Source organism: Crocodylus siamensis, chromosome 4, assembly GCF_052110815.1.
Source record: "Crocodylus siamensis isolate JL-2025a chromosome 4, ASM5211081v1, whole genome shotgun sequence".
In the NCBI taxonomy this organism is placed as follows: Eukaryota; Metazoa; Chordata; order Crocodylia; family Crocodylidae; genus Crocodylus; species Crocodylus siamensis.
The window spans coordinates 38,436,186-38,464,089 of record NC_143398.1 but is presented as its reverse complement, the minus strand read 5'-3'; the positions used below and the strand labels follow the sequence as shown (position 1 = coordinate 38,464,089).

The 27,904-nt window shown below is 41.4% G+C and overlaps 1 protein-coding gene across 3 annotated transcripts; it reads left to right on the top strand.

Annotated features, from left to right (window-relative positions):
* Positions 1-56: 56 nt before the first annotated feature.
* Positions 57-27,294, top strand: HDAC10 (histone deacetylase 10). Of its 3 annotated transcripts, none has more exons than XM_090042137.1 (21): positions 57-238; positions 763-881; positions 1,846-1,980; positions 3,110-3,206; positions 4,016-4,113; positions 4,186-4,290; positions 4,476-4,544; positions 5,124-5,250; positions 6,007-6,072; positions 6,438-6,497; positions 6,843-6,932; positions 8,355-8,461; positions 10,549-10,616; positions 12,249-12,537; positions 13,155-13,245; positions 15,882-15,967; positions 18,788-18,841; positions 19,503-19,584; positions 20,096-20,281; positions 24,219-24,378; positions 24,908-27,294. In XM_090042137.1, exons 1-21 carry the CDS (start codon positions 185-187, stop codon positions 24,931-24,933), a joined length of 2,169 nt encoding a protein of 722 aa, XP_089898263.1. In that variant the 5' UTR covers positions 57-184; the 3' UTR covers positions 24,934-27,294. The 3 variants fall into 3 exon arrangements, with proteins under 3 accessions (XP_089898263.1, XP_089898264.1, XP_089898265.1); XM_090042138.1 differs by having other exon boundaries at positions 91-238; positions 815-881; XM_090042139.1 differs by lacking the exon at positions 57-238 and adding an exon at positions 276-665 and having other exon boundaries at positions 815-881.
* The last annotated feature ends 610 nt before the right edge of the window (positions 27,295-27,904 follow it).

The following is a 27,904-nucleotide window of genomic DNA, read 5'->3' as shown; positions in this document are numbered from 1 at the left end:
TGCACCTAGTCTCTCTCTCTCTCACACTCACGTCCTCCATCTAGTGTCACACACATACATACACGCGCACGCACACACATCCTGCACCTAATTTCACACACGCACGCACACACCCCCCGCACCTACTTTATCGCCCCCCGCTCCCCCGCACGTAGTCGCACAGGCACGCCCTGGCCCCGGTCACATGAGCCGGGAGAGGCGCTCGGGGCCTAGCTGGCGGCGGCAGGCTGCCGCGGAGGTGAGGCGCGTCCCGCCGCCGGGGCCGGGGGCAGCGGCCTCGGAAGCCGCTTGTGTCGCGGCGCTTCAGGAGCGGGCACGCAGCGCGGCGGGACTGGCTGTGGCCTGCTGCTGTCGGGCCACAGCGGAGACGCTGGGCGCCGCCCACGCGCGCCCCGGCTAACGCAGCAGCGTCGCGCTGAGCTCCGGGCGGACACCAGTGTCTGCTTCTAGGCCAGGCCTTTCCCTCCGGGCAGCGGTGGGGGCACGGGAGTGGTTGGCCAGCAGGGAGATCATCTGTGTCCTGCTCTGAGGCAGGTTCAAGGTCTCCCTTTCTTGATTTTGACGCCCAGAGCAGGGGATCCTAGCCTTGGCAACCTGCTGCTGGGCTGTTCCTTATCCAGTCTGTTTGGCAGCATCGATTTGTCCAAAGTTTGTGGGCTGGACAGGTGAACAAATGAAAAACTGAATAATGTGTCTGCTCTGTGTGTGTGTCCTCATCCCCCTGCCCCGCCAGTGGTGTATTTTTGTAATTTTTGTTTCCAGCCTGAAATATGCACAAACACGTCTTGGGTTCTCCCTCTCGCTTTGCTTACAGCCATGGCCTCAGGAACTGCTCTGATTTACGACAGTGAAATGACCCGTCATAGGCTACTGTGGGAGGAGTAAGTCTGTGTCCATAAACTGATACTAGCATTTCTGAACAGAGAGGTACCCGATAAAAGTGTGTTTCCTTACTTAGCCCCAGTGAAGGAAGAAAATCTTCATTGCCTTCTGGTTGCAATCTTAATGAACAAAAAACACTTCTCGCTTCTTCTTTACACAGATGATTTTTATTCCCAGTATAGCAGTATGTACACCTGGGCTAGCTGAAGGCCTAAATCCAAGAAGATGCTTAAGACTGTTATTTTCTTAACTACTTGAGCTGTCTCACCAGTAACGTGCTTAGCACTAAGTATTGAAAATAGTTATGTACCCACAGAGTTGCTAAAGGGCGAGTCTGAACCCTGTAGCATATCTGCCTAACTAGGTTTCCCATAGTCCGCATCTCCCCTTTGTCTCATTATTCATCCAAGTCTAGGGTAACGGTGTTTTAATTAAGATCCATTGCTGTTCCCCCTAGATATAGTTAGCTACTCATTCATCAAATGTTGGGTGGCTGAATATAAGCTTGTAAGCATAGGCCAGTTTTCCATTTTGTGGATTGATTTGTCATGGGGAGGCTTAGAAAAGGTTTATGATTTAGCTAGAAATCACATTGTAACCTCCATTTTTTTTCTTTGACTTTCTGTTTAGTTATCACTAATCTTGTTTGACATTTGAGAACTGCTGCTGTTTATGTTAGGAAGCTATCCCTACTTTTAGTATAATTGCAGCTATCTTTGTGGGTTTTATTCCCTATTTCTTTAAAGAACCATATAAAATCCCTTTTACTTGAACCTCGCTATAACTAAAATATATATGGCAGCCCCAGACCTAATTCTGGAAAGTTTTCAAAGGTTTATTTTCTATGTCCATACAAGAAAAATGAACCTGTTTACTTAGAGTGGCAAATCTAAATAACCTGAAGAATGTGAATAAGCCTTGATGATATTATATTATATGCATAATATTATTATCTGTGTTTAGTCCTATCTGTGAAATTGAAGTGCCGGAAAGATTGACATCCTCCTATGAGCAACTTAAACATTGTGGTCCTGTGCAAAGATGTATGCATGTACCAATCAGAGAAGGAAATGAAGAAGAAATCATGTTGGTTCACAGGTTTGATATCTTTTGTCACTCTTCATCTTAATTCATTGAAAAATAGGCCCCTATAACCTCAGCTCCTCATCAGAGTTATATACAGATCTATTTTTATTGCTTTTTTAAAAGAAACAAAAGGCAAGTTTTCTTTTGCCCAGATCAGGCAATGGCTTGCTTTGTAACCTGGAATAAATTATGTACCCACTTCATACTCCAGTTTCCCCAACTGTGAAACAGATGATAATGCTTAATTCCTTTTAAAATGCTTTTGAGATTTACTGATAAATAGCACCATAATTCCATATGCAAAAAGGTAAAATTTTTAACACAAACAGTTGCCTTTGTTTGTTTGTTTGTTTGTTTTTACTGTCTTTTAGGCTCTAACCCCTTAGTTCCTGTTATTCCTTTCATTTTATGCTATTATTTTGCATCATCCCTATAAGGCTGCTGCCATCACTGATTGCATCTCTTAACTGGAGTGGGAATCCAGTTTGTCATGTGACCACACAGAGGCATAAGCAGGGGTTAAGCTGCATCTCATCCTAAAGAATAGTTTGGAGTGGAGAACAAGTTTAAGTGGGCTGCCACTCTCTTGCAGTTGGATAGGAAGTATGTGGAAAGGGCCACAAAACAGCATGCTGATTTTCAGTGCCCCGGCCAGCACTGAGAAGCTAGCATGGATATGGAAATGATATGCACCCAGTACAGGCCTGATTGAAGTGACGCACTCTATGAAACAAAGTGGGTGTGAGGGAACAAAATGATTCAGTCACACTGAGTCCCTGACCTCTTCTTGGCATCTGCTTTTTTGTTTTGTTTTAAAAACAAAGTGTCTCTTGCACTGCTCTTCTTGCTCATATCTAGATCCCTTAGGAAATGGGCTGATAGTAGTACCAGAGCTGAGTAATTGTGTTGATATTTCATGCTTATGGAAAAAAGGATTGGCAAGCCTTGGTGTAGCCCCAGAACATCTTAAATGTTATGCCTCTTCATTGGATCGTGGGATTGTTGCCCCTGAAACATGTAAACTGTGTTCAGGAAAAGTACCCATTATGGTTACTGTGTTTCTGTTTTCAGATCTTTTGTAGTAACAGGGGCACTTCAGGCTACACCTGAGTCCATTTAATCCACCTTCTCTCTTTTTTAGTTCAGAATACTTACAAATTGTAAAGAGTACACAAAAAATGGCTGAAGAAGAACTCCGAAGAGTCTCTGAAAATTATGATGCTGTTTACTTTCACCCGGTGTGTAGCCCTAGCTGTTTACCGGTGGGGACCTGGTTGTTTCCCCTGTTCAGATTATAAGCATTTGTATTACTGCATTCGAAGCTCATTTGCATAGGCAGAAGGAAGAGTACCAACTTGTTTATTTTTGAAGTTTGTTTCAAAAGGGACTTAGTGTTGCAATTTAAATTGCTGACACTCAAATTTTACTGGTACTGCTTTGCTAGCACCTCCCTGTGGTGCACACGCAGTTCCTCTGCAGTGGGTCTGCCTGTGCACCATTTATGGTGCACTGTTGCAAGATCATTAAATAAAAGTCTCTTATTTTCAAATAATAAGTATACAGTGGCAGAGCTTAACCTGCAGTAGGAATCTTGGTAAACTTTTCTGATTTGTACGCAGTTACAAATCTCAGCCAAATAATTTATCACAGACTTCTGCATTTAATGCATATAGAAGCATTGTGCTAATTAGAAGCCTTTATTTTTAAAGATAAAGTGCATCTCTATTTTTAAAGATATACCATATCATTCCATTAAACCATAAGAAAGGCTTGTTATTCTTTTAATTAATCCCATAATTTATAGGTTCTGTATAGGATATTTATCAGATCAAATATCCTTGTAATGTAAGCACAAATATTTTAAATGAAAGTCACATTAATCACATTGTCAAATTCAACTTTCAGTAAGTGTATTCAGCTCTACTAACTTCAGTTTAGTACAGCCAATTTGGATTATTCATTGTGCTAGTACAAAACATGTCAGTTTTACGTTTAGTTTAAACAGCATTTTGGGTTACTAACTAACTGTGAGATTTTTCTTCCTCAGGACACTTATCACTGTGCCAAGCTAGCAGTAGGAGCAAGTTTGCAACTGGTGGACTCTGTGATGTCAGGAAAAGTATGCAATGGAATAGCATTAGTAAGGTAATGGAGGAGCTTGAAACAATCTGCTTTTCAATGTGTTTCATTCATAGTAACTTTGTGAACCTGTTTTAGGCCTCCAGGTCATCACAGCCAGAGAGCTGCAGCTAATGGGTTCTGCATCTTCAACAACGTTGCTATTGCCGCAGAATATGCAAAAAGAAAATATGGTCTACAGAGGTTAGTGTAGATTTATCTCTGGCACAGGTTTTCAAAGGCATATATGGCATTAGATACCTCAATCTCATTGAAAATCTATGGATAGTGAGGTGCCTTTTGTGCCTAACAATCTCTTCTGTTTGTTTGTAGTTATTGGGGTGCTGTGCTTTTTTTGACTCGGTATTTTCTGTTATTGATTCAATCAGAATTCTAATCGTAGACTGGGATATACACCACGGACAAGGGACTCAGTATATATTTGAAGAGGATCCCAGGTTTGTTAAATAATGTTCACCTCTCTATAAGATAAAACCCTTCTTATTTTGGAAATGGAAATTCTTACAAAATGCCTGTCATTCTTCAGCCATACAGTAGAGTAACAAAATTCTTTTTTGTTGAATTTTTAAATATTTTTTGTTTGATTAAATAATGACAACTGCATATGGTAGCAAAAGGGAACAAGAAGCTGGAAAAATAACTGACACAATATCAATATTATGGCTATCTTTGATAGAAAGATTTCTCTGTACCATTATCCAAATTTTCACTGAACACTAAAATATATGTGGCTTCTTAAAAATGATAGACACTGAATTGGATGCTGTAAGGTCTATCTTCTGAAAATGTTTTGTCTTTGGCCATAAAATAATCCATGCTAGAAACTTAGAGTACAAGTGCCCTAGCTGAATTTCACTAGGACAATAGCATAGCATTTCAAATTGTTCAGAAATAAGTATGGTTAAATATTCTATTTAAAACCTGTACCAAGAGTCAGAGAGGGCAGATGTGAAAATAGCTAAGTGTCATCTTTGACAATTTCTGTTGAAGTCAGGTTGATTTATTCTTTCTTTCAGTGTTCTCTATTTTTCCTGGCATCGCTATGAACATCAGCAATTCTGGCCAATGCTCAGAGAATCTGATTATGATGCTATTGGTCGGGGTAAAGGAGAAGGATTCAATATAAATGTTCCTTGGAATAAGGTAAAACTTGCTTGATAGTGTAATAGGGTGAATCTAGTAGCTTTAGCATGAATTCAGGGCAATGCATTTTATTGGAACTGACCTGATGACTTGATTATGTGGCAGAGGTGACACTTGGTATACTGTTTTTGGTGTCTCCTGAGAAAATATGATTTCCAATCTGATGATATAAAGACATGTCATTGATTCAGACTTCCTGCTTCTTCTACCTGTATGCTGCCTACTTAGATTCTGCTTTAATTATGGTTTAAGCACTGAATTAAGTCCAGTCCTACTCGGCAAAGAACCTAAGCTCGTGCTTAACATCCCTTGAGGTTGGTGAATGAGTACTTTCCTGAATAGCAATGGAATACTGGAAAAGGATCTTACAGTCTAAGGTGGCAGTTGGCAACCTTTTCAGACTGTGGACCAGAATGATCCAGCTTGGGTCAAAGGGGCAGGTCCACTGCCTCTTTTTCCCACTGTGTCACAGGAGAAGTTCCCCCTGCCACTGATTTCCCCCCCCCCGGCCGCTTTTCCTTGCCATCTCATGGAAAACATCCTTGCCATGAAACCCCTCTCCCTGCCAAAACCCCACATCTGCAAGCCAGATCCAGTGAGTCCATGTGATGCAGGTTGCCAACCCCTGATCTAAAACTCCAGCGATGGATTTAATGATTTGTCCTATCTTTTAGTAAGAATCTGTTAAAACATAGAAAATACGTAGTTTACTCGGGGGAGAAAAAGGCATTAATTTACCATTCATTCTTTTTGCAGACTGGGATGGGAAATTCAGACTATTTAGCTGCATTTTTCCATGTGTTACTTCCTTTGGCTTTTGAGGTAATGTGTCTGCTTTAAACCCTTGAATTTCCTAAGTGCCTTTTAAAGTGGTAAAAGAGATATGGGTGTAGAAAAGTGGCACTTATTTCTAATGCAGTTGATACATTATTTCTGTGGGAACTGTTCTGCTGCATGAATAATGGCCTGACCTACCAAGTGGTTGGGGTTTTTTTAAATATTTAGTATATAGGTCTGTAAGTTTTCCAGGTAGAAAGTAAAATCCATTCCTGCAGTCTTTACTTAGGAAAAGTTGTTGTGTGTGTAGGTAAACTGGGTGGCAGGCTTGGGCCCATAAGCCACAAAGCTATAGGTGGGTCCCAGAACTATAAAGATGAGAGAGAGAATTATTTCTTTTTTGTTTATAGTTTGATCCAGAGCTGGTCCTTGTCTCAGCTGGGTATGATTCAGGAATTGGGGACCCTGAGGTAAGGATTCATACAGGGATTCCATGCTCTCATTCATCATTTATTTTTAAAACCTCATATTTTAAGTGTCATAATTGTCCAGCAGTTGATAGATTGTACTAGAAACAAATATAGAACTAAATGTTTCAGACCTTATCCTAATCCTTAATACTTCTAGATTAAATTAAGCCCCTCATACAGGCCAGATTCTCCTGTGTTATCTACTGTGGGGTTTCTTCAACTTCCCTCTGAAGTCTGACTGGAATTGCCTATTATTACAGGCTGAATACTGCAATACCCAGTTTTGATGTTACTAACTTTATTGACATAAATTCTGATCTGTTTCTAACGTTTTCAATTTTTTAGGGTCAAATGACTGCTACACCAGAGTGCTTTGCCCACCTAACTCATTTCCTAATGCAGTTAGCTAAAGGAAAACTGTGTGCAGTTCTAGAGGTAAAGTTTTAACACATGGCATTTTTACATGCATTTTGAATCCACAGAGGACAGATTTTTTTTTTTTATGGAGTCCCACAACCCTAGCCTGAAATTAGAAATAAAAAAAATCTCAGCAAAAGTTCTTTCCCTTAATGCAAAAATGGTAGAAATTTTACAGTGCTTTTACAAGCTAAAATAATGAATCTCGTACTGACAGTTTGCGATCTATATATTTATGATGGAGCAGAAATGTATATGAAGATTTCATAGGTTGATTAAATATTGCACATAGGTTCCACATAGGTTGCTTGTGCTCAGCTGGACAACTGGTCTGGACCATATCAAATCCATTAAGAGTTACTGATGAATTATTTGCATTACAAAAGTTGTTGCAAGCTCTTGCCCCAGATGAATTTTTAAATATGTTAGCTTAAGTATTAGTCCTGTAATAGAGCCCTTACTGATTTCGCTTTTTTATTTAAAAAACATTTTAAAAAGCAAGGTAAAGTAGTGCTGGGGGAGGCTTACCCTCCTGCAGGCACTGTGGAAAATAACAGTGCTGCCTTCTAAAGACATCTCCCACCAAAATGACCTAGTGAAGGAGATTTGTCATGTACAGATGTGGGAATGGGGAGTCTGTCCAGGAGCAGAGAGTCTCAGGCAGTGCTGTGGCCCATAACAAAGCCCAGGGAACCTTCTGTAACCTAGCACTAGAATTCTATCTAAGGACTTGTCCGCACAAGAAAATTTACTGTTGTTACAATGCCAATATAAAAACATGACTAAATTTTATGCTGGTATATCTCCCTGTGTAATCGCTCTTACTTTGAATGACAGTAATCTTTTTCATGTAAATACTTCTGTTGTTTTGAAGAAAAGTAACTATGCAGGGGGATGCAACAATTTAACTATAGCAGTCATTCTGCTGTTGCAATGCTGATAAATACCCCATATAGATTAATCCCAAATTAATGCCAGTCATCTCACCAGCCATATGAACATCTGAAGATTAAGGAAGTAAAAAGGCCAGGCAAAATCTTTTTGAACTGTGTGGTCTATATTCTGCTGGTTAGTGCCGTAGCACAATATCTTGCCCTTAGTTGCAATGTTTACTCGGCTGGGTTACATTTTTGAAAATCAGTCATATCTGCACCATGTTGCACAGTGATGGAATTTTAATACATTGTCTATGACTAATTATTTTCATGCTGAATATTGTTGATTTTTGAAATTTTACGTTACTATTTATTTTTGTGTTGCTGTCCGTTTACTTGACATATGGATAGGTCTGTATATGTAACATGTATTTCAAAAGGCGTATGTAGACCTTTTTAGCCAATATGTTTCCTACAAATGTAATAAAATTTCAATTTTTTTTTTCATGTAGATTTAGTAAGTATTTGTTTTTGCAGTATACAAAGCATAGCTTCATTTTCTCAGGGTGGGTACCATTTGAAGTCATTATCTGATTCAGTGTTCATGACTGTAAAATCTCTGCTTGGAGACCCTATACCCCAACTGTCTGGAGAAATGGTACCATGCATAAGGTATGGATAAAGAACTGTTTTTCTGCATGTAATGTTTTGTCTGTTCTTACTAAGATGGAAAGACATGGAATCTGAGCTATCTGAGGGTGATATTAAAATCAAATTTAGAAGCGTTTTACAGTACTCCTGTTCTTTTGTCTCTTCAAATAGGTGGGGGAAAAAAGAACTCCTTTAAAACTTATGCATAGAAAGTAGAATGTTTGATTTAATGTAATCCTGATGAACAAATATAATTAAACAGTATGACAGTAGTGATGATTAAGCTAAGGTGCTTGTGTACACGTTTTAAAATTTAAGTACAGGAATTGTCCTATTAGGCATATAAATAATCTTATTAAAGTTAGATATGTGCCTAAAATACTTTGCTTTTCTCCAAGCCTTAAAATGCTGCTAGACTGTTTTACTTTTTTGTTTCTGATCATTCTCACTCCAAAGAGATCACCTCGTTTCTGTCTTTGTTTTTCTTTTAGAGTTTATTTCAAATTAAAATTTTATGTACTTGGGAAGAGAGTTTTGGGGGTTGGTTTGTTTGTTTGTTTGTTTTTTACTATCTCTGTCCTTTAGACCTCTTCCCTGTTGATGCTTACCTCAGTTCAGGTTAGATTCATAGTACTTAGAATGACAATTCCAGAAAATACCAAGCAGTGGTTGATGAGCTGTGTATATGAAAACATGCTTATGTTATTGTTACCTTATCTTTTCTTTTCCCCCTTACAACAATTTAGTTGTTTTGTTCACTTGCTGCATCTTGTCCTAGCTTTAGACTATAACATTTGGGGGCAGATCTCTTTTTGTTAACTTAGTATTTATGCAAGAGTCAGGGCAGTGGGTTCCTGACTAGGATCCCCAGTTGCTTCTGCAAAACAGTATAAATAGTATGGAAAAAAGACATACTATATTTACCTAAATCCAAAATGACTCCCTCAGTAATTAAATTATGTACATGGAAAAATTATAAATTTGTCCATAATTTTCCATGTATACAACTTCATTATTGGAGGATCATCTTAAATTTCCCCCTTCCCCCCTACTACAATAAGGAAAATAGTAGAAGGGGGTCAGATGGTGAGGAAGGTAGTTTTGGGGGGGGGAGGGGCGGAAGGTGATAAAGGGCAGGTGATGTGGAAGGCTACAGTGGGGGCAGAAAATGAAGGGAAGGATGGCCTGAGGCTATAGGAAGGAAAGCCAGGGGTGCACAGGTGGTGGGTGAGCTGTGTGCACAGGTGGTGGGGCAAGCAGCTGCGACTCTAATCCTGAGCCGGAGCCACAGCTGCTGCCAGCAACCCTACCACCTTGTAGTCAATTCAAAGACAAGGGGCTTTTTCCCCCATGTTAAATGGGGGTGGGGGGAAGAACTAGTCTTGGCATCAAGTAAATACAGTATTACTTTCAACCCAGTGAAGTAACAAAGAACATACCAGTATTTTTTTTGGCTCCAGTTCTGCTTTGGATCTCCTTGAGCAGACCTTTGTGCTTATTGAGAGCTCCCTTGACTTAAAAAGGTTCCATTTGGTTCTCCTTGTAAGGTACTGAACAAATTGACAGTGATGTGTTCAAACTGTTTCCTCTTATTGACACTTGAAAGTGTCCCAGTAACAGGCCCACTGACCTTCCTCCTCTTTGTTTTTCTGGTCAAGATTTCTTGAGCAGTGTCTTAGGGCTCCTATACATGTGCTTGAGGATGCTCTGTAATTATGTGCTGTGATTACAGTGCGTTGGAGCAGAGTCTGCTCAAGTGTGGAAATTACCGCACTCCAGCAGACTCCAACATCATGTGTAACAGCATCCCTGCACTGAAAAAATGGTGGTGGGGGCACTTTAACAAAAGCTCGTTTGATGAGTTCAAACTGCTACAGTTCCTGGTGCATGTGCAGACAGTAACAAAAGCATGTTTGGTGAACTTTAGTTAAAGTGCCCCTGCCACCATTTTTCAGTGCAGGCATGCTGATCCACATGACTCTCCCCCACTGCCTCCTGGGGGACATGTACATAAACCTTCTTTTCCACCCCCCCACCACCCCCCATCAGACCAGTAACCATTCCTGTACTTTTATCTGAACTGGTGATTTTGATCATTTCTCTTTTAGTGCTGTTGAGTCTATACAAAATGTGAGAGCTGCACATAAAACCTACTGGAAGTGTTTGATACAAGAAGGTAATTACTGTTCTCTTCTTCTTGGGTGAGTGATTAAACTGGATACACACCTGAAAGGCTGGAAAACTAGAAGGATAGCATCCCTAGATTCAGAAAACTTACCTACTTCCCTAGAACATCAAATTAGTTGTCTTATTTTGACATAGCAACATTGACTTCTGATTAAGGTTGTTAATACCAGATCAGAATCTGGCCCTTATTGTTTCAAAAGTGCTTTGACATCCTGTGTTGCAGGTGCTAGCATGTGTAATAGGAAGTAAAGATGCTAGGTGGCCCCAGGCGTGCAAAGAATTAACCTCATTTCAGCATCCTACTCTATCTGCACAGTTTTTCAAAGCAGCTGTTTGGGAAGCACCTTTCTGAGGGCATGGTTTCAAATGTAGCATCTTAGGACTGGATTAAGTCCTGTGTTAAAGAATACTGTGCATTTCTTTCTGCCTTACATTGATTTTTTTTTTCCTTCTTACAAGTATTAGCAGTATTTCTTGAGGAAAAGACCCTACTAACTACAGCTGTTTTTTCCTATCACTAATTTACTGTACTAAATGGTATCTATCTTGAAAATGTTTGTTTATTCTGTATTGCTTATTTTGTTGACTTGACTGTCATCTGCTACTGCTAATTGTTTGGGTTGTAAGCATTTTAACTAAGATTAAGGAAAAGCATCATATATAGGATTTTAATCTCTTATTCAAGTTATTCAACTATAAACTACAGTTTTGGGCATACATTTTATGTACCGAATTAAAATATATATATATTTATACATATAACTTTTATGTACATAAGTTGTGAATTCAGCCCAGTTAAAATAAATATTAATAGGATTGGGTCAGAGTAAAGAACAGTATTCGTCACTCAAGTAAGAGTGCTAGAAACATGTATTTATTCATTTTGAGATTAAGTGAAGGTTGAAACTGTGTGTTAGGATAATTTATGACATCCACCAGTTGAAGACAATACAGTAACACTGGGTGCATCTACACGTGTGCTGTATTGTGGAGTTGACTAATTAGCTCTGCAGTAAAGCATCACCACCTACACATATGCCAGTATTAAGGTGCAGTAAATAAATTAACTCTGCCGCAAGACAGTACTGTCAGGGATAGTACTATCCTACAGTGGAGTACTTAACTTCACTGAAACGCACATGTAGATGGCAACATGGGCTGGCTGAGGCACAAGGGTGGTAAAGTATAGGGTCTGCCTGCCACCTAGCCCCACACTTTAGCACCCTGGTGCCCCAGCCATCCCCTCCACTGCCTAATGCTGCCACCTGGAACCCGGGGTTAACCCCCCGCTCTGCTAGCCCAGGGCTGCTCTGCTCGAGTTCAAACTGCTACAGTGTCAGGTGCATGTGCACACACTGCCCCTGGCGCAGCTGGCTCCAGCTCAAACAGAGTTGGAGTTTATCAGATCACATTCGTTGCACATGTAGATGCACCCAACTAAATATCACATCTGAAAATCTGTTGCCTGGGCAAATTGAAATTAGCACCTGAATATATTTCCACAACTAAATGAACACCACTCTGATTTAACAAATTCAATAAAGTAGAAATATGGTAAATATATTTGGTGCTTGCATTTTTATGATACTTGTGAAATGAAAATGCTTTTTGCTTTCACTAGATATAGGACTGTTACAAGATCTCAGCACCAAATCTCACTCAGTGGTGGAGCCTGAGCTGCTGCAGTCCAGTGTGCATCCTACAGCAGAACAAGCAGTTGGGAAGAGTTATAGTGATGAAGCCATCAAAACAGAGAGGTTTTTGAAGTCACACATGAAAAAAATTCTGTCTCCAGTGCCTCCTGTTAAAACATCAGCAGCAATTGTATCTACAGGTGCTGAAAATTTGCTCCCAATTTCTGTTCAAGTGGAGAAGGAAATGGATACAAAAAACTGTAAAGCCCTCATCAGGTTTGTCTGATTTTATTTTTCTGTCAGTAATTATGAGGAGAGGCTTTGTATAGTGATTTGACCACAGATTTTTGTCTTCTACTATTAGCTTTGTTATTGCCTCCCTGGACTTGATGTTACTTTTAACCTCTGTCTTACCTTCCCAGATAAAAAATGAGAATGAAATCTGCTTATGTGACACTTCAAAACTCTTTGTAAAGCTGTTCGGAATATTTTTAACAAAATGCTGTTTTATCAAATCCAGACCATGTAGTGCAGATATACTAATTTTGATAAAGGTTTCTTAAGATTCAGGCTCTTTGGACACTTTTGACCATAAAAAAAGAGATGGATCTGAATTGAAAACTGAAGCTTTTAGATGTGAAAGAGGTGGGGGTTTTAAAATACATTTTTTGTTTTGTAAAGACATTCAGAAGCTTTTACTTATGTTCTAGTATGTAGGGGGAAGACAGCTCTAGCTTTTTGAGGGTGATTGTTGTGAAATAGACACACAATGGATTACTAACACCGAGTAATTAGCATTCCTATTCATATAATTTTACTGTTCAGAGGATATTCTTAACCTTGATTTGTCACTAAGTCTTTAGTAGTTTTAATTTTGTAATTTTATTTTACAGCAGGTTTTATTCAGAGGGTGTGAAAGAGAACGAGGCTTTAATTCCTCTCGGGAATATGTTGGCTGTTCTAGATAAAATACTTAGGAAGGAGGTAATACAAATTGCCTTGGCTGGTTTTCTTTTTGTTTTGTTTGTTTCCTTATTTACTAGAGTAATAGCAGGTTACAGAAGGCATTTTCTGTATTGTCTTTGGGCAAATAATGAGGGAGTAAGAATATTCTCTTATACATCAGCATTACTCAAATCCATTATTCCAGCAAGAGAAGTGCGGAAAATTATCCATTTTAGATGTTTCGTGAAAAGCAGAGTGAGGAGAAGCTAGAGCCATGGCCATGCAATATCCTGTGAAAGTATCACAAATTTATTCATCTCCTGGTGCATCTAGGGAAACCTGAGTAGAGTTTTGTCTTTTGGTCCTATCATTGGGGTGGTGACTTTACCTTTTACTTTCAGCTGTATGCCATATATCAATTTATCCCTTAGCAGTTCTTTTTGTTTATACTTGGGCCAGGATTTAATCAACACTTGTCACTTCCTCCGTGCTTAATCTTCCAGTGACGCCATAATTCTGTTTTGTTTAAAACATCACAGAAATATTGCCATGAATATTAATGTAAGCGCTTCAATTCAGCAAAGTCATTTTATTACAGAATCAGGAAATAAGGCGGCATGGGTCTATGTTTAAACTCAAATATCATAAATATCTCCTAGCTGTGATAAGAAGACTTATGAATAACAAAGAAGGGATACGTGGGTGTAAGCTTTGTCCCAGTGGAGTTGCCACCTTTTTCCCCCTAGATAAAAATCACCTTTCTAAAGTGCAGTATTTGTCAGAAAAATGACTGTCAAAATGACCCTTTTTCTTCAACACATCTGCTTCCTGTTTTTTGGCATTCGAAACCAGATCTGCATTCTCAAGTAACAAAAGTAAATCCATTACTTCTTTTAATGTCTGCTATAATTACAGACTGGGAGAGAAAGTCAGGTGCTAAATACTGGTGAAAAAAACCAATAATCAAATGGCAAATGCTAAAAATAGACAATCTAATGAGAGAGCATATTGAGTGCCAGATTGTAGGCTAAGCTTGCTCTGCCAACAGTTGGAGAGAAGACCATATTTCTGCTGAGTGCTTAAATCACTTTAGAGCATTACAAATACATTAACCAATTAATCCTCAAACCTTGTGTAAGTATTAATATTAGCTCTCTTTAATAGATAGGGAGACGAGAAAGTAAAGTGATTTGTTCAAAGTCATGGGGATAGTGATGATTATGATCAGGGTGAATCGAGGGGAAATGCAGTTGTTCAGCCCCTCCCACTCTTTTTTGATTCCTGTTTATCCCAAACTTTAAAAACAACTGCCATGATAGGGAGAGTGTATGGTTGTTTTTTTTTTGGTTTTGGTTTTTTTTTGTTCAAGCAGCGCTGAGAGAGTCAGTTAACTTCATGGCTTCTTATCTCCTTGATTCCTGCTAATCTATATGCAAGTGTTAATTACACTCTCTCCTTTTTAATGATTTTGGTGTCCTGTTATTCAGGCTATCCTTTCTTCAACAATTTTGCTGTGTCTTAGCTATTCCTGATAAATGTCTCTATTCAGTTTCACAGCCCTGAAGACTGTTTTTAGTTCTAGCTAAAAGCCTAACTCAGGTGTAGAAAAGACTGATAGTGGGTATGTCTACAGATGCTATTAGCGTGCAGCAATAAACTCCAGCACATAGTGCACTGGAGCTTATTGCTCCTGGGCATGCCATTTGAACATCTGCCCAGAACCACAGCATGTTGCGCCAGGTTGGAGCAGCCTTGGCTGTCAGGGGGCCCCAGAGGAAAGCCTGGGGTTGCTCTGACTCAGCTCAGTGTGCTACATAAGGGCTGACTGGGGCACAAGTGTGTTCAGTGCAAGGCAAGCCAGCAGGCAGCTCCAGCATTGAAGCAAACTTGTGCCCTAGCCAGCTGGGTAAGCATCTACACATACTGCTTATGAAAAACCTCTGCAGTAAGTACTACCCTGTTGTGGAGTCAGTCAGTTTCCTGTGGCCTTAATGGGGTTGCATGTGTAGACATGAGATGTTTGCTGTGGAGCTGATTAATCTGCTCTATAGCAAACGTCTCATGTAGATGCATCCAGGAAAGTATCGGAAGTTCTGTCAAAATGATCAAGAAGATTAGATCATGTTTTATGAATCTGAATGAGACACGTACATTTCACTAATGACACATACAGGGCTAATGACACGGTGCGTCTACACACAAAGTTACATTGTCATAGCTTGTTGCAGTGGTGACTTAGCATTGGCAGGCACAAATCATGATGCCGACTCTACGGCAGCGTAGCATCTAAAAATAATCATGCGTTGCTGGGACTGTACAGTACTGGCAGTTACTGCACAGTCATTTGTTAAAGTAAGTACCAAATGCGCAATTGTGGGCAATATGTTTTGACTATTTTAGCCTAGCTTGTTTTTCTAAAATTAATATATAATCTTAATATCTGTGCTAATTAGTGCACATTCCAATAGTTATATTTGTTTTTACTTAGATCTCAAACCAAATAATATATTGCTAGTCCTCAGTGTATTAGTAAACCTTTTGGCTTCTCTTTAACTGGAGAAAACTAATATTGATTTTCCACAGCTATAGTTTTATTTGCATTTATACACGGGTGTAAACAAAGATGGGTGCAGTTGTTGTAACTTTTAAAAATTATAGAAAACTTTTATTTTTAGGTGTGCAATGGAATTGTAGAATCAGCCGTGGGTTCTCTTTGCGCTGCTGTTGCATTAAAGCACTGCACAGATTTTGGGTTACAACGGTAAGTAATATTCTTTGCATTTCATGCTTTGTAATAAAATTTTTGAAAATTGTTTACAGATTCATAAACCACAATGGGTTGCCTTTTTGCTAACATCTCATTTGCCTTTTTAACAAATAACATCCCCTCAGTGTGCATCATTACTTGTGGTTGGATGTACTGAATATTGGCAACACTGGGGGTATCTACACATGTATTTACTCCAGTCCACATTGAGCACATCCACACATGCAAGCATGTGCACTTGTAGCAGCTCAAGTAGAAGTGGTGCAAATTTGAGCCAGGGCTTTTTGCCTTGTCATGTGTGCTTGGACATGCACTTCGTTGTGGTGCAAATTGTGCCACTTGGGGTAAAATAACCCTGCCTGGCTCCTCCTGGATCTGCAGCCAGGGGGAACTAGAGCCCAGGGCCAGCACCTGTGCTGTCCCCAGCAGTATAAAAAGCCACCCTGGCAAGTAGCTCGGGGCTGCCCGCTCTCAGGAGCTTCTGGGGCCCAGCCAGTTGGTACCTGGGGACACTGCCCCTTGTGCCAGCTGGACTGCTTAAGCAGCTCTGAGAGTTCCCTGCACCCTCTACCCACTGCAGCAGTCTGGTGGGTGGGGGCTGCTGGCTGGCTGTGACCTGCTGTGCACCAGCAAGATCTGGATGGGGACTGCACAGCCAGTAGAGGCATCTGCCCCTCTGGGCCAGCTGCCAGTAGGCTGTGGCTGCAGAGTTGGCCTCTGTGTGGCACTACTGCCATGTGTGCTTCCTGCCTGGCCATCTGGGCAGCTATCGCCTGGAAGGTGTTCCAGGTGTGGTGGCCTGCTCTGAACGGTCAAAGCATGTCCTCCTGGCCCCATTTAGCCAGGAGGTCAGCCACGGCCATCTGGGTCCAAGGTGCCAACTCTGAGCAGGCAGGGTCCTGCCATTGGCCTCCCTAGCAAGAATTCTGGTGTTCCCTATTAGAAAACTGAAAAATCCCTGATTTAAAAAATCCCAAAGTTACTCTATAAGATACCCCCTAATCCATGTTCCTCCACAAGTAAAACAAAAGACCACAATAAAGAGAGAGAGAGAGAGAGAGACGGACACAACGATCAGTTGGACGATGTTTTATTGAGATATCTACAGTGTTAAAGCCAAGTCTGTTATCATAATAATAAAGTGAACTCTAAATACGTTTCATGAATAAATGAATATGTATTTTGCTGCCCTTCCACAGGGGGTTATGGCCCCCCAACAGGGGGCTACCACCCCAGCCCTCTGATCTGCTGCCCCACCTGGCCCCATCCCCTGCCAGCTGTTGCAACCCAATGGCTGTCCCACCCAATCTCACCCCCCACTTGCACCCACAGGGGGTCCCCCCCAATCCAATCCCAGGCACCATCACTTTTAAAGAAAAAATAGGGGAAAAAGCCTCTACTTTCCCCAGAAGCAGGGGTGGGGGGGCTCCAGGGCCTCCTGGCAGAGCCCCCAGGACAGCAGGCGGTAGGGGGGCCTGAGCCAGGGCCGCTGGGGCTGTCCCCCTGCCCTGCACTGCAGGCAGGGCCCCAGTAAGCCAGACAGCAGCTGAACTGCCAGTAGTGCCAGGGGTTTTTTTTGTTTTTTTAAACTAAGGGGGCAGGGATTGGGGGGGAGGGCGCCAGGCAAGGCAGGGTTTGGGGGAGTCTGGGGGGCAGGCAGGTGGAGGGGTCAGACTGGAAAATGATCAGGGGGGCTGGCAGGGGGAGAGGTGGGGCAGGGGAGTGATTGGGGGCTCAGGGGATGGGGCCATGCCCTGCCCCGCTTTTCTAAACTTTGGTTGTTTTCGACCCCTGGGGGACATTTTTAGTTCCCCACAGGGAACACTTTTGTTCCTGCACATGCCTCTTGCGCCATCTCAAAGGGGTATGAGACGGAGCAAGAGGGTTGTGTACGCTTGTCTGGACATGCCCATTTACTCTGTTGTAAAATACCCTGGAGTAAGGGTTTTTGGGCAGGCATCTACGTATATGGGGATTAGAGAGTAGATTTGCACCCAGTTCCCTGCCCTTCACTGAGCCCCTGCTGCCACTGGGGGGAGCTCCAGGCTCTCCTTGGGTGCTAAGGGAGCACTGGGCCACAAGACAGGTGTATCGTGGCCCCAGGGGGCTGCCTGCTGCTGGGGCAGGGTCAGTGTCCCTCTGCCTGGCAGCAGGGAGCTCCTGGCCCTAGCTCCCTGATCAGGAGTAAGGGGGTTGGAAAGAGCTGCAGGGGAGGGACAGGTCCCAGCCCCCTGCCCCAATCCACCAGCGGGGCAGCTAGTAATTAGCTCACTGCTAGCTGCCCCACTGGTGGATCAGGGCAGAGGACTGGGACCTACCACACCCCTGCAGGTCTTTCCAAGCCCCGTGCCTTGATCACCCAATCTGGGACAGTTCCTGGCCAGCCCTAGGCTACTTGGGGAAGTCTGCATGTACAACTCAGAGCTGGCTGGAGACTGCCCAAAACAGGACAGTCCTCAGCCACCTCCAAGCTGCATGTGCTTACCTGTGCAGCATGGGGCTGGCTGGGAATGGTGAATGTCACCATAAAGCAGATTATCAAGGCAAAACTCAATTTGTTAAGTGACAGCTCTATAATGTTTTCTTCTGCTTCCAGATTTTGATTGCCCTGTCTCCAAGGTTTTGATTATTTGGTTTTTGGTTTTTTTTAATAGGGAGTTTCCGTAACCTTTTTACATATTGCTAATGGGCAAAATTCAGAGGAATGCCATATTTTCAGATTACTCAATCTGAGGGACAACTGCATATTTTTTTAAAAGTTGCAGGTTATGTAAGTACACAGACATACTATGGATTTTTGTTTGTGTTCTGTAGAGTGCTCTGCATATTTGTTGGGGAAATGGATACTGAGCTCAGCGTGGAAGATGGGTAAGGCTTTTTGTTATTTCAGGCTATTTAAAACCAAAGGCTTTATACGTGTTTCTGAGAGCATGTAGACTTGTTGAAACTGGCAGTAAATAATCAATCAGAGCATGACAAACATCAGTTAATGAGGTAATCATCTTAAAGTGGGGCAGAACTATTCTTATGATGCTCAGGGAGACTTTATAATGTCCTCTAAAGGTAAATAAAATTATTATATTAATTTTGCTATTGAGATTTTTTGTTGTTGTTGTTCATTTGATTACTTCCCTGGTGCATGTTATAAAATGCACTAACTAATTGCACAAGCAAAAAATAATAGTTGAATGTATAATTCTTTATTGAAGGCCAGCTCCTACAGACTTTCCTTTTCTCAGTTTCCTTTTCTTATAAAAGTGGCATGACTACTTTTTAAAACATTTTTAATACAGCACAAAAACAGCTTCACTGAGATTTTAGTTTTAATTGGTATTGATATTTTTATTATAGTGTTTCATAATATAATTAGCTTCATGCTGTTGAGATTAAACTGGGAAATCAGTTGGTAGTAATTGTAGCCATTTCAAAAATATTTTTATTAAATACTTCCTTTAATTTTATTAAATCTATTTAAAAATGTCATTAGAAATTGTGATGAAGTAGTATAATGTACTTTTTTTATTTACAGAAAAAATCTTCTGGTAAATATTTGTCAGAAACCATCTGAGAAGGCTGGCTCCAAGTACTTTATTTCTCTGAACTGGAAAGAGGTAAATTTAAATTTCTGAAGACCATATATGATAAAATACTCTCTTCATTTTTAAATGAGTTAAGAAAATAATCTATTTGCTGTTTCATACAGTTTACATTGTCCAATGGTATTAGTTTAAATAAGGGTTACTTTAGAACACTATTGGGGAAAATTTTCAATGGCAAGTGCCTTTGAAAATCTTGCCGTACAGTTTCTCTCTTTGCTAACAGTGCATCTTAAGAACCAAAGTTCTGTCAACTTGAAAAAAGTTACAGTCACTTCTTATAGTAATTCTGGAGATGGCAGAATTGTAAAGTAAAAAGTAAAGTGGAGTAATTCTGCTACCTAATTGATAGAAATAAAGATTCATATGAAAAATAGGAACGCTATATGGGAATCTGTAAGTATCCTGTTTTCATGAGAAGTCGGAAGTCTTACTACTTTATTTGAAAAAACAAATCTCAGATTGTTGAATATTCGCAAGGATTAGTTTCAAGCTTATGTTAAACTGTTCTTCATTTTTGTTGAAGGATACTGAAAGAAACAACTTCTTTTCTGCTGCACTTGGATTCATTCTTCCCGTAGCTTACAGCTATCAACCTGACTTAATTGTAATAGTTGTTGGACCAAACAGGAGCCTTGGTATAAATGGGATTTCTCTGCTTACCAGTCTTCTGAAAGGATTAGCAGAGTCTCGAATTCTTGCAGTGATTCAGGTAAGAATTGACACTAATCTTGATTTATCTTGCAATCCGTTTAATTGATAAAGAAAGACCCTACTTAAGCACTGTTCACTTCAGTGGGAGCAGGAGCAGACTCTGAGCATCCTAGTTATCAGAGTCTCACCAAAATACACTCTGCTGGGGGTATTAAATTTTATTTAGTTAGCTGATTTTATAGTAATAAATCATTAAAATGTTAATGTAAACAAACTACATAAAAAGAAGCCAATGTAAAGGTAAAAGTGTCTGTGTCCTTGGACATTACTTGGGTTTGGTTCAATAAAGAATTAAGTGCCAAGAAAATGCCATTTCAGTACCTCATTTTAGGTATCTGACTCCCAGAATAGAATTTAGAATTCTGTAAAATGGTGAGGAAAGTTGTGCACTTCAGAGCAGGATCCAGAACAGGGTTGCTGTCCAGGCTAGCCATAGGAAATACTGCAAAAGAAGCATATCTGAAATTCTTTCTCTCTCTGGGGTTTAGATTCTCCATCTAGTCACAATTCACAGAATTTTGTCCTGAAGACAGGTGCCTACACTGTTTCTTTTAAAGATGGCAACAGTGTGCTTTCTGTCTCTCTATTTGTTTATTTATTTATTTATTGGTTAAATATTGATGGCAGTGGCAACACCTCCCTGGTTGTTATATAGTTACCTAACTCACCCACAGAATGAGACCCAAATTCAATTCAGTATTTGCCTGAGAGAATTCAAACTTACGTTTTATAGCTTCCAAGGAGGACGGCCCAACATCAGCACCATCACCACCACCAGGTTGTTCTGGGTGGGGACTAACAATTTCTGAAAATAGCATTGGGAGTTTTGACCCTTGGATTCTTCCTTTCTCCTCCACCCCCCCCATCCCCCCACCAAGTAGAGGCTCTTTTCCTCTGGCTCAGCCTATCTGGATCTTTTTCCTGTGCAGTGGCACAGCTACAAAAGGAAGGGGAGAGAGCCCCCACCTAGAATAGTGTATGGTCTAGCTGCTAGGGCATTCTTCAGGGAGATAGGGTTGTGGGCTTACATTCCCTCAAGTAGAGGAGGGAACTGAATTTTGGTCTCTAATATCCTGTTTAAGTATTTGTCACTAGCCTATTCTTCTGTTTTTAAAAGAAAATGTCAGCTGCAACTCTACATGAGAGAACTATAGTGGGGAGTCCAGTCCTATTGATGTATGTTATGAGCGGGTAGAGAACTCGTACTATACTGTACGAGTCTCCTCTGGAGACTTAGATGGAAGAATGTTTGGATTCTGATGGGATTTAGGCTCTAAGATGCTCAGCCTTGTCAAGTCTGTAGCATTTCTGGGCCTGTTCAGAGGCCCAGTTGTAAATTTCTAGGGACCTTCAAAATCAAAACTGAGTGTCAGTGATTATGCAACAGCTCGAAATGGTTCTCTGGATTGCACTTTTGGACTTAGGTATCCAAATTCTGCCCAAGTCCTTTTTCTGAATGTGGTACTTGAGCCTTATCCTTTCCATCACTGACAACTGCTTTGCAAAACTGAGTTAATAATGCTCATCTGCCACAGTGTTTTGTATCATAACTCTCATTCACATACTTAAGATAATTTGATGCTATTTGAAATACAAGTAGGAACAGTACTATTGGCAATGTGTAGGGAGTGCATGCAGGTGCACATGCACCCCCTGAGCATGGTGGTGCACCCACTACAAAAAGGTACCACTGACTCTTTGTGGTGCCTGCAGGTGGTTGCTGCTCACCGCCCCCCCCACCAACTCGCTGCAGCATCTGCAGGCAGTTAGCAGTCACTGGTCAGCACTCACCAGCCCATCTGCCAGCAGCAGTGTCTGCAGGAGCTCCTTGCTTACCACCGCCATGCTCCTGCCACTACCAGTGCCATCATGCCCCACCCCCAGCCACAGGGGCCATGCATTGTTTACAAACAATACTATATAGCAGAAAGGATGCAGTGAACAAAAGGAAGACTGGAAAAGAGTGAAATTGCATATAAATTACAATGAATCCATTTACAGTCTTCCACGTGTTTATTTAATTGGGCAAATGTAACTTTTATTTGTTAGGCTGCAGGCAGGGTAGAGGGGCACCTTGTAGAGTAACAGATTCAGATGCATAAGCTTTCATGAGCTATAGCTTACTTTGTCATTTGATGAAGTGAGATGTGGCTCATTAAAATGTACACATCTCTGATTTGGGCTGTAAGGTACATCTCTACTCTGCCTTCTGACTAACTTCAGCCTATATCTCTCTCTCCTCATGTATTTATTACTTAAATGCATTGAATGGAATCTGTTTTCTGGCAATTGTCCAATTAAGCACATATCATTCATCAAGGTATCAATTAAATAGATTTCAGCATACCATTTCAGAGTGACCTAGACAAATTGGAGGATTGGGCCAAAAAAAATCTTATGAGGATCAACAATGACAAGTGCAAAGTCTTGCACTTAGGATAGAAGAATCCCCTGCACCGCTATAGGCTTAAGACCAACTGGCTAAGCACTAGCTCTGCAGAAAAGGACCTGGGGGTTACAGTGGACAGTAAGCTGGATATGGGTCAACAGTGTGCTCATTACCAAGGCTAACAGCATACTGGGTTGCATTGGCAGGAGCATTGCCAGCAGATTGAGGGAAGTAATTATTCCCCTCTATTCTGCACTGGTGAGGCCACATCTGGAATCCTTAATTATGGTAATGGTGTGGGAGCTGGAGCACATAACTTCTGAGGAGAGGCTGAGCGACCTGGGCTTATTTAGTTTGGAGAAGAGAAGACTAAGGGAGGGATTTAATAGCAGCCTTTAACTTACCTGAAGGATGGTTCCAAATAGGATGGAGCTAGACTGTTCTCAGTGGTGACAGATAACAGAACAAGGAGCAATGGTATCAAGTGGCAGCAAGGAAAGTTTAGGTTAGATATTAGGAAAAACTTTCTCATAGGAGGGTGGTGAAGCTCTGGAATGGGTTACCCAGAGAGGTTGTGGAATCTCCATCCTTGGAGGTTTTTAAAGCCTGGCTTGACAAAGCCCTGGCTGGAATAATCTAGTTGGGGATGGTCCTCCTTCGAGTGGGGCAGGGGGTTGGACTAGATGACCTCCTAAAGTCCCTTCCAACCGTATGATTCTATACCTTATTCTACAGCTCACTCACTTTTGGGGGACTTTCTTTAAACTTACTCTAATATGTTATGGAAATTATCTAAACTAATATAACCTGTACATTGCTATACAGATACTAAAACTTTTGTACACACTAATTAGGAGTATGCCGTTGGGGAAAATTATTGATCATCTGAGGGTTAGGCCTAGGGAGATTAAAAAAGAACCTAGACAAATGTCTAAGCTTCTAAGGAATGACTGACACAAAAAGATTTATATTGGTGTTTAGCAAGCAGTGAGCTTAGCTTTTTAGAAGAACTAAAAATCTTCCTTGCCCTTTTTAATAACATAAGATTAAAGAGTACATTCCTGAAGACTGAAAGTAATTTGGTTTGCTGTTCATTGTATATCATAATGTCCAGGGACAGTGGTTTAAATGAATGTGCTTTAAGTGACTTTAGACTGTTCAAAGATTCCAACAAATGCTTAAAATGCCTTTACTGAGCAAAGCAAGATAAATCACCGTCCCTGATTGAAAATACAGTGATCTGTGATGCGAACAAGACCTGTTTTGCCTCCCACTTCTTTTTCTGTCTTCAGGGATAGTGCTTTTTGCTCATAAGAGTGTAATTGATATACAGTTTAGATTTGGGACAAATTAGTCTTCCAGAAATTCGGTATAAATTTGCTTCTTATCTGCTTCTGAAAGAACTCCTTCATTGCTAGCACTTAAAAAAAAGAAAAAAAAAAGGAAATTTCATCCGAAAATTAAGTTGCTTATTCTTGCCAACTTTTTTGCAAGAGCTTGTTTTAAATGAGTCAGCCTGCTTCACTACAACACTCTTTTTAAATAGGACACAGAGATAAAACTGGTGCAAAGTGTGGCTAAAGCCTTAAACAAAGTTTCTGCACATGACTTTGGAGTCTATGCATCTGCTTCTCAAGAAAATGTACGTGAGATAAAACTATTAAGGCACCAGCTTCAACAGGAATGGAAAATGCTTCAGTGTTCAGGTAATTATCCAGTTCTGGCTCCACTCCTTTCTACTGAAGATAGTTTCTGAAAATGTTATAAGCTTAACAAGAGCTTGATCCTGTACCATTTAGTTACTGGGAGTGTTTCAGTTGTTGAATATGAGCAGGAAGAAGTCCTAAATGCCTGGTAAGATCATCTTCCATTTCAATCGGATCATTTTCCATTTCAGACAGAAAATATTAAATTCTACGTGAGGGGAGAGTGCATAAAACGCAGAGCACATCCATTTCTATATATTTAACGATAACTAATACTGAAAAATTAGTTGTGGTACCAAACTATAAATTTAGAGAATAATTAAGAGAACAAAGACAGGGTCTGTGTTAACCTTTTTCTGAACAAGGTTCAGAATTCGCTAATGTGTGTATATGTTTAGCTTAGTTTCTATGAGTAATCCTGTTGAAGTCAATGAAAGTTCCTCATATATTTAAATGTGCATGCATAGATATTTCCAGGATGACAGTCTTTGGACTAATAACTGCTCTTTTGTTTCCTTTTTCTTTGTAGTAGCGGACTGTTTTTCTGGCAGCTGAGGATATTTTGCTATCATCTGATGCATTTTATCACAACAGAAGAGAACAATGTGTTAAGCAAACAAAAAGATGATTAAGCTATAGCCTGAGCAAGAGCCATTCATGATTATTTTATGACACTTATATTAAAAGTCCCCAACATTTTCAGCCAGTACCTCTAGCTGTATAGTTTTATTATGATGCCGAACCAAATCCTCATGAAGTATCTGTACTGGGAGAAATGTTGGAACTGCATGCCATATTATGAGCCTGATCTGACAAAGAAGTGCCCGCAAAGGTTAATGCACATTCTCAGTTACTCATGTGCTTAAGTGCTTCCAGGATTGGGGCCTGTGTGATTTCATAGACATTAGGGGCTGGAAGGGACCTCATGAGATCGAGTCTAGCCCCCCTGCCATAAGCAGGAAGTCAAGTGACCCCAGCAAGAAATATATCCACCTGTTTTAGGAGAGTCCAGAATAGGTGCTTGCACCACCTCTGGGGGGAGTTTGTTCCAGACCCTGGACACTCACACTGTAAAGAATTTTTTTCTTATGTCTAGTCTAGATCGGCTTTCCTAGAGTTTATGGCCGTTAGACTTTGTTATCTCTGATGGAGCTCTGGTAAACAGCTGTTCTCCTAGGTCCTGATGCACCCCTCTTATGTAATTGTAGGCTGCCACCAAGTCCTCCCTGAGCTTTCTCTTCTCCAGAGTGAAGAGTCCCAAGTCCCTCAGCCTTTCCTCATACAGCCTTCCCTCCAGGCCTTGGATCCAGTGGCTCTCCTCTGGAATCTCTTAAGCTGCTTCTTCCTAAAGTGGGGCGCCCAATACTGGACACAGTACTCCAGCTGTGGTCTAACCAGGGCTGAGTAAAGCAGGAGGATGACTACCCTGGGGTTTTGCTTGAGATGCATCAGTAGATGCACACCAGAGTTTGGTTTGCTTTGCCAGCCACAGCATCGCTTTGGTGGCTCATATTCATCTTGTGGTCAGTCAAGACCCCCATGTCCCTTTTGGTCGTGGTACTAGCAAGCGTAGCACGGCCAAGCCTGTAAACATGTTGAGGGCTCTTCCTACCAAGGTGTAGCACCTTACACTTATAAACATTGAAGGCCATTAGGTTTTGGTTGGCCCACCTTGAGAGCATGTCCAAATCGGTCTGTATCCCTAGCCTCTGCGTCGGTGAGTGCAAAGAAGGTTTGCTAATGAAATAAGCTGACATGAGTTTTGAAGCTGACTAGAAACTTGGTCCGAAGTGTAGAGAAGGCAGAAAATGGGTTTCTGAACTGACTACATATAATAACTGAATTACTGCAAATTATAAACAAATGCCCAGCACTGCCTGCTTGTAACGGGAGCCAAATACGTTATTTTTTTCTGAATGCATCCGTAGAACCTCCTTGCTTTTCTTGAAATGCACCAGTCTCTGGCAAGTGACCAGATTTGTTTTCTGCCTGCATTTCTAAGATACTTTTTGTTATTCAGCCTTGGAAAAATTAACTGTGAAACTAGTGAACCTATTCATGGAGTAGGGTGCTACTCAAAAAGAACAGTGTTATCAGTGTTTGACCCTGGTTACCGTTCCCCATAACCCCCACACATACATAATGGCACTTTATTTTAATTTTCTGATTACCAATTGCCTACCTTGCTATTTCCCAGAAGGAGTTTAAAAAGATAGAAGAGTTGATGGATATCTGGTGCACATTCATTCTGGTGCACAGTTGTTGTTTAGTCTCTCCTACATATTTTCCATCAGGGCATTTGGCGCACCAGAATGAATGCACACTGGAAATCTATTAAAGACAAGAATACCCAATTACCTGTGGGGGCACATTTCTCACAGGAAAACCACTCTCTCTCTCTCCAAAGGAACCACTTACCTCAAAGGGAACTTACAAAACACTTCACTTCAGAGAGGAGCCTATGAACTTCACTTCGTCAGCCTCCTGGATACAAAAAATCATGGACTCAGTATAGACATTGGATTTATGACACATTATAACCTGCCTGACATCCAACTCCCCTGGTACCTCTCTACTATTTAATTCCTACCTTCATCCCACCCAGCCTGTCTCTCACCCACTGACTCCTCAGTTTACATCTTCACTGACTGCTGATCTTGCATGCATACCAGCCCAGCCTCTGGCTTCTTTACTATTTATTCCATCCAGGAAGAGCACACACCAACTGCAGAGACTTCCTCAGCCTGACGAAGGGTTTTTAAATCCAAAAGCTTGCTTATATAGTTGGAAAACAATTTTATAGTTGATCTAACAAAAGATATCATATTCACCCAAAGAACCTTGTCTACCTATGTCCTGAGACCAACATGGCTGCAACCTACACCCTCAATCACTATAATAAATTCTAAATGCCTATAAATTTTGGCGTTTGATTTTAGATCTTTTTATCATGGCAAATCAGAGCTCCCTTGGTGCCCTTTGCTCACCAGGACGTGGATCCAGCTGCAGCTATCTTCCCTCACTGCTTTGTGGTGCTGAGAAGCCCTGGTAGGCCAGTACCCTGCCCATGCCATTGCCCCTCTCCCAAGCCACAGCCCCCTGGTCCTGCTGGTGCCCCTCAATACCCAACCACAGCCCCCTGACCCTGCCAGTGCCCCTCTCCCAATCCACAGCCCCCCATCCCTACTGATGCCCCTCACTCCGAACCCACAGCCCCCTGCTGGTAGGGGCCCACAGCTGCCAGGGCTACAGAGCCAGGGATTTGGTTCTACAGTGCCCAAACCCCAACTGCTGCCCATGGGAGGTCACAGGTCACAGCTGTGGTGGAGAGGGGCATGGACCCTGGCTCCCCCCACAGTGGCACAACCCAAGCAGAGGCCGTTGGGGGGAGTGGATGTGGGCTTGGGCTCCTCACAGGCTGCAGAGGCCCTGGCGCCTCTGCAACCCAGCAGGAACGATGGCAGGGTGGAATGGGGCTGGGCAGGAAGGCTCGCTGCTGCTGGGAGCTCTACACCACCAGTGAGGC